General features: G+C 44.6%; 1 protein-coding gene across 1 annotated transcript in view; it reads left to right on the top strand.

The window, feature by feature from the left end:
* LOC111951782 (1-phosphatidylinositol 4,5-bisphosphate phosphodiesterase beta-3-like) overlaps positions 1 to 13,114 on the top strand; it is a 120,370-nt gene that overhangs the window by 19,358 nt on the left and 87,898 nt on the right. Inside the window, 1 exon segment of the mRNA XM_070434971.1 lies at positions 11,787 to 11,873. Coding sequence (XP_070291072.1) covers positions 11,787 to 11,873 — 87 coding nt within the window.

Below are 13,114 nucleotides of genomic sequence, written 5' to 3'. Positions count from 1 at the left end.
GATCGAGTTATAGCCCCAGATCCACTGATCTGTTCTTTTTTTTTTTTTTTTTTTTTACAGTTGATGGAAATAACCTGGATGGGAAGGCTGTCTCTCTCTGTACTCTGTTAGCCAAATGGCTCATATTGCAAATTTGGAAATTGGAAACTGCACATACCTTTTGAGATGTGGTTACAGTATTTAAATAATGTAATGCATATGGAAAAGTTGATACAATACCTTCAATAGAAGTCCAAAATGTAACAAAATATGGCAGCCGATACTTGATAAATGGTTCAGTAAGGACTAGTCCCCTTTACAATTGTGATAATGATCAAATCAAATCAAATCAAATTTTATTAGTCACATACACATGGTTAGCAGATGTTAATGCGAGTGTAGCGAAATGCTTGTGCTTCTAGTTCCGACAATGCAGTAATAACCAACATAATCTAACCTAACAATTCCACACTACTACCTTACACACACACACCAAGTGTAAAGGATAAAGAATATGTACATAAGATATATGAATGAGTGGTGTACAGAACGGCATGCAGATTGCAGTAGATGGTATAGAGTACGGTATATACGTATGAGATGAGTACTGTAGGAGTATGTAAACATAAAGTGGCATAGTTTAAAGTGGCTAGTGGTACATGTATTGCATAAAGATGGCAAGATGCAGTAGATGATATAGAGTACAGTATATACATATGAGATGGGTAATGTAGGGTATGTAAACATTGTATTAAGTGGCATTGCTTAAAGTGGCTAGTGGTACATTTTTACATAATTTCCATCAATTCCCATTTTTAAAGTGGCTGGAGTTGAGTCAGTATGTTGCAGCGGCCGCTAAATGTTAGTGGTGGCTGTTTAACAGTCTGATGGCCTTGAGATAGAAGCTGTTTTCAGTCTCTCGGTCCCTGCTTTGATGCACCTGTACTGACCTCGCCTTCTGGATGATAGCGGGGTGAACAGGCAGTGGCTTGGGTGGTTGTTGTCCTTGAGATCTTTATGGCTTCCTGTACATCGGGTGGTGTAGGTGTCCTGGAGGGCAGGTAGTTTGCCCCGGTGATGCGTTCTGCAGACCTCACTACCCTCTGGAGAGCCTTACGGTTGTGGGCGGAGCAGTTGCCGTACCAGGCGGTGATACAGCCCGACAGGATGCTCTCGATTGTGCATCTGTAGAAGTTTGTGAGTGCTTTTGGTGACAAGCCGAATTTCTTCAGCCTCCTGAGGTTGAAAGAGGCGCTGCTGCGCCTTCTCACAACGCTGTCTGTGTGGGTGGACCAATTCAGTTTGTCCGTGATGTGTACACCGAGGAACTTAAAACTTTCCACCTCTCACTACTGACCCGTCGATGTGGATAGGGGGTGCTCCCTCTGCTGTTTCCTGAAGTCCACAATCATCTCCTTTGTTTGTTGACGTTGAGTGTGAGGTTATTTTCCTGACACCACACTCCGAGGGCCCTCACCTCCTCCCGGTAGGCCGTCTCGTCGTGGTTGGTAATCAAGCCTACCACTGTAGTGTCATCCGCAAACTTGATGATTGAGTTGGAGGCGTGCATGGCCACCAGTCGTGGGTGAACAGGGAGTACAGGAGAGGGCTCAGAACGCACCCTTGGGGGGCCCCATGTTGAGGATCAGCGGGGTGGAGATGTTGTTACCTACCCTCACCACCTGGGGCGGCCCGTCAGGAAGTCCAGGACCCAGTTGCACAGGGGCGGGTCGAGACCCAGGGTAGACTGTAGACCCTGCCACATACCTCTTGTGTCTGAGCTGTTGAATTGCGACTCGATTTTGTCTCTGTACTGAGACTTAGCCTGTTTGATTGCCTTGCGGAGAGAAATGATAACCTAGTTAGATAAATCCGAGATATGCTTAACAGAGTCTGTTGCTACGCTGTGCTGTACTTCACTCAATATTTATTTTTGTTATAATTACATTGCTTTTAATGACTGTGCACTGTCTTCTTATAATATGTACCACCTACTAGACATTTTTTCTTAGCTTTTTTTGTATTTGTGAGTAAAAGCTGGAATCCATAGCAGTGAAACTGCCATGTTCGTTTGCGATATTATAACCACAAAGATGTTACAAACAAGGAACACTGTTTTTTTCCCTCTGACATCATCCCACGCACAATAGAATAACATATGTACTACGATTTTATTTTACCACGATGCTAGATGCTCATTTCCTCAACTAAAATGATAACAAATGCACCTGGGGCTTCAGTGTTTTGTTCTCTAATTCTGTGATTTCTTCAACGCTACAGTGAATGTTATTGTTTATCTCTGTTTTTCGTATTGGAAAATAATAAACAGATTATATATATTTTTTAAAGAAGGATAAATTATGCCGTTAAGACAATAGTTAGGTTTGGTTGTTTTGCAACAAAACCAAAACCGACACATGCGCAACTATTGGGCAAAACAAACAGGGCTCGCTTAGATTGTTGACAACATGTAAACTGTATTTAGTCTCTAAYGTTTATTGAAAACATAAATGCATCTAAAAATACATCGTAACAGTTGTTGTTCAGCTAGCTAGCAAACTTTAGCCATATTAGCATAGATGTGATTTTAGCCATATTAGCATAGACATAAAAAACATGATAATATAGACYTACAGTAAAGAACATGATAAAAKTAGCTGAAACAAGTTTACCTCCGATTCCCCACATGGCAGATTCTTGTCATAGTTGCTAGATATCTGGCCATCCAGAATCACAACAACACACAGCCTTCTGCCCCATTGAAGCGTGTGCATAATTTTCGTGACGTTGTCAGCTAACCCGTCTATGTTGTGGCCACCCTCATTCCTCCTCTCCTTTCCTCTCCACTATTCTCCTCTACTCTCCCCCCCCTGTCCTCCCTCCTGTAGCTTGCCACGGAGCCTAAAGGGTGGTTCCATCATAGAAATAATGGAAATAGATCACATAGAACACACCTTGCATCGTCCAATGTGGTGTAGGCTTGGGCGGTATACAGTGTAAACCGGGGTATTTTGAAATACAGACAGTATGATTTTCAATACCGTGGGTTTGTGGCGCCCTAAAGCTCGGGGGAATACGTGACGTGAGAATATGCTTATCCTCCCGCAAACTTTAGACCATGCGTACGCACAGTTTCTAGTGGTTGAAGTATTGCATTGCAAGAAGGCAAAAGTAGCCTAGTAGCAGTGGTGGAAAAAGTACCCAACTATCATACTTTAAGATACCTTAATAGAAAATGACTCAAGTAAAAGTAAAGGTCACCCAGTAAAATTCTACTTGAGAAAAAGTTAAAAATGATTTGGTTTAAAATATACTTTATTAAGTATCAAAAGTAAAAGTATAAATAATTTCAAATTCCTTATGTTAAGCAAACCAGATGGCACCATTTTCTTGTTTTTTTTATTTTACGGAAAGCCATGGGCACACTCCAACATTCAGACATAATTTACAAACAAAGCATGTGTGTTTAGTGAGTCCGCCAGATCAGAGGCAGTAGGGATGACCAGGGATGTTCGGTTGAGAAGTGAGTGATTTTGACTATTTTTCTGTCCAGCTAAGCATTCAAAAAGTAACGAGTATTTTTGGGTGTCAAGGAAAATGTATGGAGTAAAAAGTACTATATTTTCGTAAGGAATGTAGTGAAGTCAAAGTAGTCAAAAATAMAAATAGTGAAGTCAAAGTAGTCAAAAATATAAATAGTAAAGTACAGATACCCCCAAAAACTACGTAAGTAGTACTTTATTTTTACTTAAGTACTTTACACCACTGCCTAGTAGCCTTGTGCAAATTGGGAATATAGGATGACACTCTTATTCATAACAAAAAAAAGAACAGGTAGCTGTCAGGTTTTGGCCAGGACTGTTTGGTTTTGTTCACTAGATGTCCCCCTTGCACCTTTTTTGTACCTTTTTGTTTTTCTTGCCCTAATTATTGTTTGCACCTGTAAGTCATTCCCTTGTTAGTATTTAAACCCTGTGTGTTCCTTAGTTCCTTGCTCAGTGTTTGTATGTTAGCACCCAGCCCCAGCCTTTGTGAACATTTTTCTCTTGTTGGATTTTCCAGAGGTTCTCTGGTTTTGTTCTCGTGTATTTTTGGATTGGTCTTTTGAGGTTTGTTTTTTCCCTTGCTGTTTTTACCACTTTGTGGATTTTCTTTTGTATTTTGGAAGATATCTATTTTTTATTAAACCACCATCTCTAGTACTGCTGTGTCTGCCTCATCTTCTGGGTTCTGCCAATTATTAGTGACTGTTTCTCGCACCGGGTCCTGACAGAACACTGAGCCATTAATATGACCCAGAGGCAGCCAGTACCCAGGACTTTTTCCCCATGCTGTCCCACCACGAGGGGACTGTCCAACGTCACGAAGCTGCTCTGGTTCAGCAAGAGGCCTTATTGGCTGGACATTCTCAACTTCTGTCGGAGATGATGACTTCCATAAAGCAGATTTCTGATCAACTTTCTCCTGCAACCGCTTTCTGCTCCAGTTCATCAGATTCAAGTGCCCGTGGCAGTTAACCCCCTGGCTGAACCTCGTTGCGCCGTCCCCAACGGTTCTCAGGTGATCCGAGTGTTGTGTAAGGGGTTTTTCACCAATGTTCTCTCTCCTTCGAGCTGCAACCCTCGTCGTTTCCCACCGACCGGTCCAAGATAGCATACATCATCACCCTGCTGTCGGAAAAAGCCCTAGCCTGGGCTACTGCTGTGTGGGATGCCCAAAGTCCCTGCTGTGCCAGCTACTCTACCTTTGCTGAAGAATTCAAGCGAGTGTTTCAAGGTCCTACCAGCGGTCCTGACTCAGCCAAACAGCTCCTGACTCTCCGCCAAGGTCGGCGCAGCGTGACGGACTATGCCATCCAGTTCCACACGGTGGCAGCAGCGAGTGGCTGGAACGACGAGCGCTCACAGTGTGCTTTTGAAGGGTCTTTCCGACACCATCCAAGATGAATTGGCCACTCGGGAACCACCAGACAACCTCGAGTCCCTGATCAAGTTGGCTTCACGCATAGACCAGCGTCTGAGAGAGAGAGAGAGCTCAACCGTAGATCTCTCACCCTAGCTCCTATCGGTCCCAGCTCCGAGTCTCCACCTTTATCCTCGCTGACTCCACCGGAACCCATGCAGGTTGGACGCATCTCCCAGGCTGAGAGAGACCGCCGGATGAGGAGCGACGCTGTCTATATTGCGGCAAAACCGGGCCATTTCCTCTCCACGTTGTCCCGGGCTCCAGGGAAAACGCACTCTCCCGTGCAGGCCTGGGAGGACTGTAACGGGAAACATAACCTCCTCCCATCCATCCAACTCCCGCCTGCTCATTCCAGTTACCCTTCCCTGGACAACCACGAGCTTCCCTTCTAAGCCTTGGTAGACTCTGGAGCCGCAGGTAACTTCATGGATGGTGTCTGGGCGAAGGAAAATGGCGTTCCCTCTGAACCTCTAAGTGATCCCATAAGGGTTACTACGTTGGATGGAAGCCCTTTGGATCTGGACTTGTCACTCGTGTCACTACCCCCTTGCGACTTTCAGTTTCCCAACACCAGGAAGTGATGAACTTTCATCTGACCTCGTGTTCCGAGTTCCCTCTCGTCCTTGGATACCCCTGGCTTCACAGCCATAACCCTCACATCGACTGGTCTGTGGCACTATCAAGCAGTGGGGTCCTACGTGCCAAGCCACTTTATCTTCCCAAGTTCCCCGAGTTCCCCTCCCGAGTCTCTAGAATCCATCGACCTGTCCCGAGTTCCGAGTGTTACCATGACCTCAAACCGGTATTTAGCAAACAGAGGGCCACCAAACTACCACCCCATAGACCTTACGATTGCCCCATCGACCTGTTTCCGGGCACCTGCCCTCCCAGGGGTCGGATCTTTTCCCTACCTCCTCCCGAACGAGCTGCTATGGATACCTACATCAAGGACTCTCTGGCAGCAGGCCTCATGCGTCCATCTACCTCGCGGCGGGAGCAGGGTTTTTCTTTGTGGCCAAAAAAGACGGGGGATTACGTCCTTGCATCGACTACCGGGGACTTAATGCCATAACCGTCCGTAACCGCTACCCGCTACCCCTTATGCCACAGCCTTTGAGCTGCTCCAGGAAGCAGTGGTCTTCACTAAGCTTGACCTGCGGAACGCATACCATCTTGTGCGGATCAAACCCGGTGACGAGTGGAAGACCGCTTTCAACACGCCTACTGGTCACTACGAATACTTGGTGATGCCCTTCGGCCTGACCAACGCCCCGGCTGTGTTCCAAGCGCTCATAAACGATGTGCTTAGGGATATGCTTAACATTTTCGTGTTTGTTTACTTGGATGACATCCTCATCTTTTGAGCTCCCTTCAAGAACACACTAAGCATGTCAGACAAGTGCTCAAACGCCTTCTAGACAGCCATTTGTACGTTAAGCCTGAAAAGTGTGAATTCCATTCCTCTCGAGTACAATTCCTGGGATTTTGTAGTGGAACCGGTCGAGTCCAGATGGATCCCAAAAGGTAGGGGCGGTAGCAGATTGGCCCACCCCCAAGTCCGTTAAGGAAGTTCAGCGTTTCCTGGGCTTCACTAACTTCTACCGCAAGTTCATCAAGAACTTCAGCTCGGTGGCAGCCCCTCTCTCAGCGTTAACCAAGGGTGGCAACACAAGGTTTCTGTGGGAAGAGAAGCTGAGACGGCCTTCCAAGGACTCAAGCAGCGCATCCTCTCTGCTCCCATCCTGACACTACCGACGGCGGATGAACCTTTTGTGGTGGAGGTAGACGCATCAGAGGTGGGGTTGGAGCTGTCCTGTCTCAGAGGGTTGAAGACAAGAGGCTTCATCTTGCGCCTTCTTCTCTCACCGGCTTACCCCGGCCGAGAGAATTACGATGTGGGGGATCGTGAGCTCCTAGCGGTTAAGATGGCATTGAAGAATGGAGACACTGGCTCGAGGGGGCTTCTCAACCGTTTCAAGTGCTTACGGACCACAAAAATCTGGAGTATTCCAGCAGGCGAAGCGGTTGAACTCCAGACAAGCTCGATGGTCTCTTTTCTTCAGCCGATTCCAGTTTATTCTCACCTATAGACCCGGGTCGAAGAATCTCAAACGACGCCTTGTCACGAATCTACTCTCCTGCCATTCGAGAAGATACTGACATGACTGTCCTTCGCCGCTAAGATCGTGGCTCCGATCTCGTGGCAAGTGGAGGATACCGTGAAACAAGCCCAAGCCATCGAACCGGGCCCTGGAGGAGGTCCTGCTAATCGGTTGTTTGTTCCCAAGCAGCAAGGTCCCAAGTCCTTCTGTGGGGGCACTCCTCTCGCGTCACCTGTCACCCGGGCGTAGGTCGCACCTTGGAGTTCATCCAGCGTAAGTTCTGGTGGCCCACCATAAAAGAAGACGTTGCCACTTTCGTCAAGGCCTGTTCCGTGTGCTGCCAGGGCAAATCTTCTCACCTCCGCCCTCAAGGACTCCTTCACCCTCTATCTATTCCCACCGACCCTGGTCCCATATCTCATTGGATTATTACTGGCCTTCCTCCGTCCCACTGTAATACTACTATCCTAGTCATCATCGACAGGTTTTCTAAGGCGGCCAGATTCGTTCCTTGACTAAGTTACCTTCTGCCAAGGAAACAGCTGAGTTGGTGATTAACCATGTGTTCCGAGTCTTTGGTATCCCGCAAGATATGGTTTCCGACAGAGGTCCCCAGTTCGCCTCAAGGTTTTGGAAGGCCTTCTGCCAACTCATAGGGCCACGGCCAGTTTATCTTCAGGGTACCATCCGGAGTCCAACGGCCAAACTGAGAGAGATGAATCAGGAGCTGGAAACCACCCTCAGATGTATGGTTTCCAACAACCCGTCCACATGGTCATCCTTCATTGTTTGGGCCGAGTACGCGCACAACACCTTGTGCTCCTCCTCCACTGGTATGTCTCCGCATGAGTGTCAGTTTGGCTATGCTCCGCTATTGTTCCCGGACCAGGAGGCAGAAGTCAGAGTGCCTTCAGCCTCGAGGTTATCAGACGCTGTCGGCTTACGTGGAAGAAGGCCCGTCTTAATCTTCTGCGTTCCTCACAGCAGTACCAGTGACAAGCCAACAGACGTCGCCGTCCCGGTCCTACCCTGTACCCCGGCCAGAGAGTATGGCTCTCAACAAAAGACTTACCGCTAAGGGTGGAGTCTCGCAAGCTGTCCCAGAGATTCATCGGTCCCTTTAAGATTGCCAGGAGAGTCAATCCCGTTACTTTTCGCCTGCACTTACCCAGATCCCTTAAAAATCAATCCCACATTTCACATTTCTTTATTAAAACCTGTTGTTTTTTCTCCCCTTATCCGGCAGGCAGACCTCCCCTCCGCCCGTGTCATTGGTGGCCAGTCGGCTTATACCGTCCACCGGATACTGGATTCCCGCCGGGTGCAGGGTCCTGGCAGTATCTGGTGGACTGGGAAGGCTACGGTCCCGAGGAGCGCTCCTGGGTTCCTGCCAAGGACATACTGGACCCTGACCTCATTCGTCAGTCAGGGTCCTCACCCTGAGAAGGCTGGTAGGAACGTCAGGAGCCGTTCCTAGGGGGGGATTCTGTCAGGTTTTGGCCAGGACTGTTTGGTTTTGTTCACTAGATGTCCCCCTTGCACCTTTTTTGTACCTTTTTGTTTTTCTTGCCCTAATTATTGTTTGCACCTGTAAGTCATTCCCTTGTTAGTATTTAAACCCTGTGTGTTCCTTAGTTCCTTGCTCAGTTGTTGTATGTTAGCACCCAGCCCCAGCCTTTGTGAACATTTTTCTCTTGTTGGATTTTCCAGAGGTTCTCTGGTTTTGTTCTCGTGTATTTTTGGATTGGTCTTTTAGGTTGTTTTTTTCCTTGCTGTTTTTACCACTTTGTGGATTTTCTTTTGTATTTTGGAAGATATCTATTTTTTATTAAACCACCACATCTCTAGTACTGCTGTGTCTGCCTCATCTTCTGGGTTCTGCCAATTATTAGTGACTGTTTCTCGCACCGGGTCCTGACAGTAGCTAAATATAATAACAAGATGTGATCATTTGCTGTTAGTGAGAAGAGAAAATTGATGTATTTTATCTTTTGCATCCTAAAATAATTAGAAATAGGCATCTATTTCCTGTTATTGATTTAATTTCCCATGATCATTGCAGAATAAATTCCGCACCTTTCAAGTTTTTGCTCTATGCATCCAAAAGGGAGCCTGTTTATAACATACAGGTGAACCGACAGCTGATATTTTGCATTGAAGTGTGTATGCTACCACTGTAAGTAGTTGAATGAAAACTAAATTTCAATTTTTCCCCGAGTAGACAATACTTCTAAAATATACAGCAAATAATCTTTGTAAATGATATCATAAATAGGACTGGTGGAATTATGTCACACATGCAGTTAACAAAAATATATGGAGATATCTGCTCTTTCCAAAATTACAACCAACTGATTGAAGCATTACCGCAAAAATGGAGGAGGCAAGTGGAAAGGGAGAAGGTAAGGAACTTGTCTGTCGACCCTGCAGTAAAGACCAAAATTGGCTAAAGAAAATTGTGATCAATAATAAAGTATACCAGTTTAATTTAAGGACCAAAAATTTGACAGCTGCACCATACAGGTTGCAAAATAGTTGGGAGGAGATTTTTGTTGTAACGATTCCACGACACATGGTTTATGAACTGATACACAAAACGACCCCGGATTCAAAACGTAGAGTTTTTCAATTTGAATTATTATACAGAGTTCTCGCAACCAATAGAATGTTATATAATGGGGATACAACCATCCCAGCTGTGCAGATTTTTCTGTTAAGAGACAATCATGAGATCACTTGTTTTGGTAGTCCCCATATGTAGCTTGTTTTTGGTTGCAAAAAGAAAAGTCTTAGTCAATCGATCAATATAATAATAATAATACTCAGCAAAGGTGTTTATCTTTAATTCACAATCTGTAGAAACTATGAGATTAGAAAGGTTCAGAACWTTTATGAAACATCACAGCTGACTGTGGAAAAATATGTGGCAGCTAGAAATCAAAACTTGATTGTCTTCAGAGATAGATGAGAGGGGTTGAGGGTAGCTAAAGGCTGGAACTAAAAACAAACAAAAGATAACTACGGTAAAATATACTGTCTGTGAAATGTATATAGTATGTATAAGCTGGAAGTGAAAGCCCAAGTATTGTTGTCTATTAGTTTACTCCAATTAGGGGAAGGGTGTTAGGGTTAGGGAAAAATAATAAAGAAGGAAAATATATTTAAAATAATATATATGGGGGATTGGAAATTATGCAGACAATTACATTGATAGAAGCCACAATCTATCTGCAATATTAACGCTGATCTACCCTATACAGCAAATAAGGGTGTTTTTTGTCACCCAAAAAGTTGAGTGACGAGCGTTATTCATGCAGAGTTATAACGCTCGTTCACGCGCACACAGTTTTAKGACAGGACTGATTTATACTGAACAAAAATATAAACGCAAAATGCAACAATTTCAACGATTTTACTGAGTTACAGTTCATATAAGGAAATCAGTCAATTGAAATCAATTCATTAGGCTCGAATCTATGGATTTCACATGACTTGGGCAGCCATGGGTGGACCTGAGAGGGCACAGGCCCATCCACTTGGGAGCCAGGCCACCCATTGGGGAGCAAGGCCCAGCCAATCAGAATTAGTTTTTCCCCCACCAAAGGGCTTTATTACAGACAGAAATACTCCTCAGTGTCATCAGCTACCTGGGTGGCTGGTCTCAGACGATGGTGAAGGTGAAGACGCCGGATGTGGATGTCCTGGGCTGGCGTGGTTACACATGGTCTGCGCTTGTGAGGCCGGTTGGACGTACTACCAAATTCTCTAAAACGACGTTGGAGGCGGTTTATGGTAGAGAAATGAACAATCAATTCTCTGGCAAAGTTCTGATGGACATTCCTGCAGTCAGCATGCCAATTGCATGCTTCCTCAAAACTTGAGACATCTGTGGCACTGTGTGGTGTGACAAAACTGCACAAAAACTGCATAAAAGTGGCCTTTTAACACCTGTCAAGTCGATGGATTTTCTTGCCAAAGGAGAGATACTCACTAACAAGGATGTAAACAAATTTGTGCACAAAATTTGAGCGAAATAAGCTTTATCGGCATATGGAACATTTCTGGGATCTCTTTCATTCGGGTAATGAAACATTGCATCAACACTTTACATGTTGCGTTTATGTTTTTGTTCAGTATATAACGAGAAACATGCGCCAAATTTACAAAACCCAACATTTTTGTGCATGCAGTCTTTTCAGTAATAGTTTAAAATGTATGCAGCGTTTATAAATATAACCGTATACCCTGGTATGGTATGAATGTATGAAATCCTAGATACCGCCCAACCCTATTGTGGTTTAGGGTGAAGTTGCCCCTAGATGCTGGCTGATGTTGGGTCAGTCTCGCATTTCCCCACTAATGGTTAAGGTTAGGATTGGGGGAGGGAAACTGATCCTAGATCTGAACCTAGGGGAAACTTCACCCTGGAGTGTTCAATGCAACAAACAATAGAAAATGTCTGACAATACGGCATTTTCACGTTTTTTTCTCTCTCTTTACCCCTCTCATAGCCAGCATTGGACATAAGACTGAAGGTATGAGACTTGTGTCTGAGACCTGAAGACTTGCGTTAGCTCCCCAGCTAATGCCTATGCTTTAGCTCAGCAGGCTAACAAAGTCTTGTGTCATGTAGGAAACCCAGGTTCGAACATGGGTTGGTCACATGTTGMTCACATGTTGGTCAAATGTGCACAGTGTGTATATCTCGGTGTATTAACCTGTGTGTGTGTGTGTGTGTAGGAGCCCAACAGCAGCCACCCCACCCTGATTACTCTGAAGGTAGACCCAGATGGATTCTTCCTTTACTGGACTGGTGGGGCCAACATGGTAAGTCTATTCTTTTCTCTCTTTCTCTTTCMTGCATGATAGTTACTCACTCTCTACATTTACATTTTAGTAATTTATAGCAGACACTCTTATCCYGAGCCTGGTCCCCATGGCTATGTAATTGAGATTTGGCACTTTGAAATGTTACATGTATAACCTTATAAGTAGAGGAGAACTCCTTTCTCTTGTTATGCCTGTCTTCATCTTTCCCTTATCATCCCCCTGTTCTAACTCTTGCACCTCCTCCCTTCTTTAACTTAAACAAAAAATCTCCCACCTTCCCTAACATGGTGGGTCCTAGGCTTAGGCGATATACTGTTTATACTGTATACCAGGGTATTTCAAAATACCGACCATTAGAGCAGTGACAGTCTTGGAACTTTAGGTTATGGTAATTGGCCAGGTCAATTGGGAGGTGGCAGGGTGGGGGTACCTGGCACGCATAGAAGGCTAGGTAGGCCTACTTCTATGTGTGCCCAGGCCTCCGCCACCCCCCCCAATTGAAACAAGCCATTCCACTTCGTTATTATCATGACATTTCATTATGATTGTTCAGGTTATTACTTAAATCAACAAATTGAAGAAATGTCAGGTTGGAGAGGATCTGTTGCTTTTTCGTATTGACAGAACATTAATTGAGTCAAAAATAAAGATATAGGCCTATGCCTACCTTGTCCTTGTCTGTTGGCTTTTCTGTATATAATTGTTTTTAATGCAGATCCTATTTCGACGCACAAAACCATTAAAATGAAGTCTGATGGGTTGTCTCCCACTTTTCCGAAATATTCGCATAACGTCACAAATCCTGCTGCTTTTGTCATTTTATGGCAGTGGCATTCATAGCCGCAGGAAGTTCTACAGACCAATATTTTTTTTTACCCGCGCTACAGATGGCTATTTAGGTCTGCTAATACAGGACTAGTAAAAACAGTGCACTACTTTAGTGGAAAAACCTTTTAAATTTTTTTTTTATGTATTTTTTTATCAGTATTTATTTATTTTCAGGGGGTGCTGCAGCACTCTCAGCACCCATACTTCCTGCAGCTATGGTGACATTGACATTTCTTCTTCAAAGAGAGGGATGCCATAATCAGATAAATAATGTAGCCTAAACTACTGAAAACAGGCCTTTTACAAGATTAAATCATCATCAGATAATGAATAGACAAGGAATGTATAAAGGGGACAGCTATGCTATAGTATGAAGATTAAGTTGACAATCATTCAAATGGAAACAAATA

The sequence above is a fragment of the Salvelinus sp. IW2-2015 genome, linkage group LG3, assembly GCF_002910315.2.
Source record: "Salvelinus sp. IW2-2015 linkage group LG3, ASM291031v2, whole genome shotgun sequence".
Taxonomy (NCBI): Eukaryota; Metazoa; Chordata; class Actinopteri; order Salmoniformes; family Salmonidae; genus Salvelinus; species Salvelinus sp. IW2-2015.
This window is presented reverse-complemented; position numbering and strand designations above follow the sequence as displayed.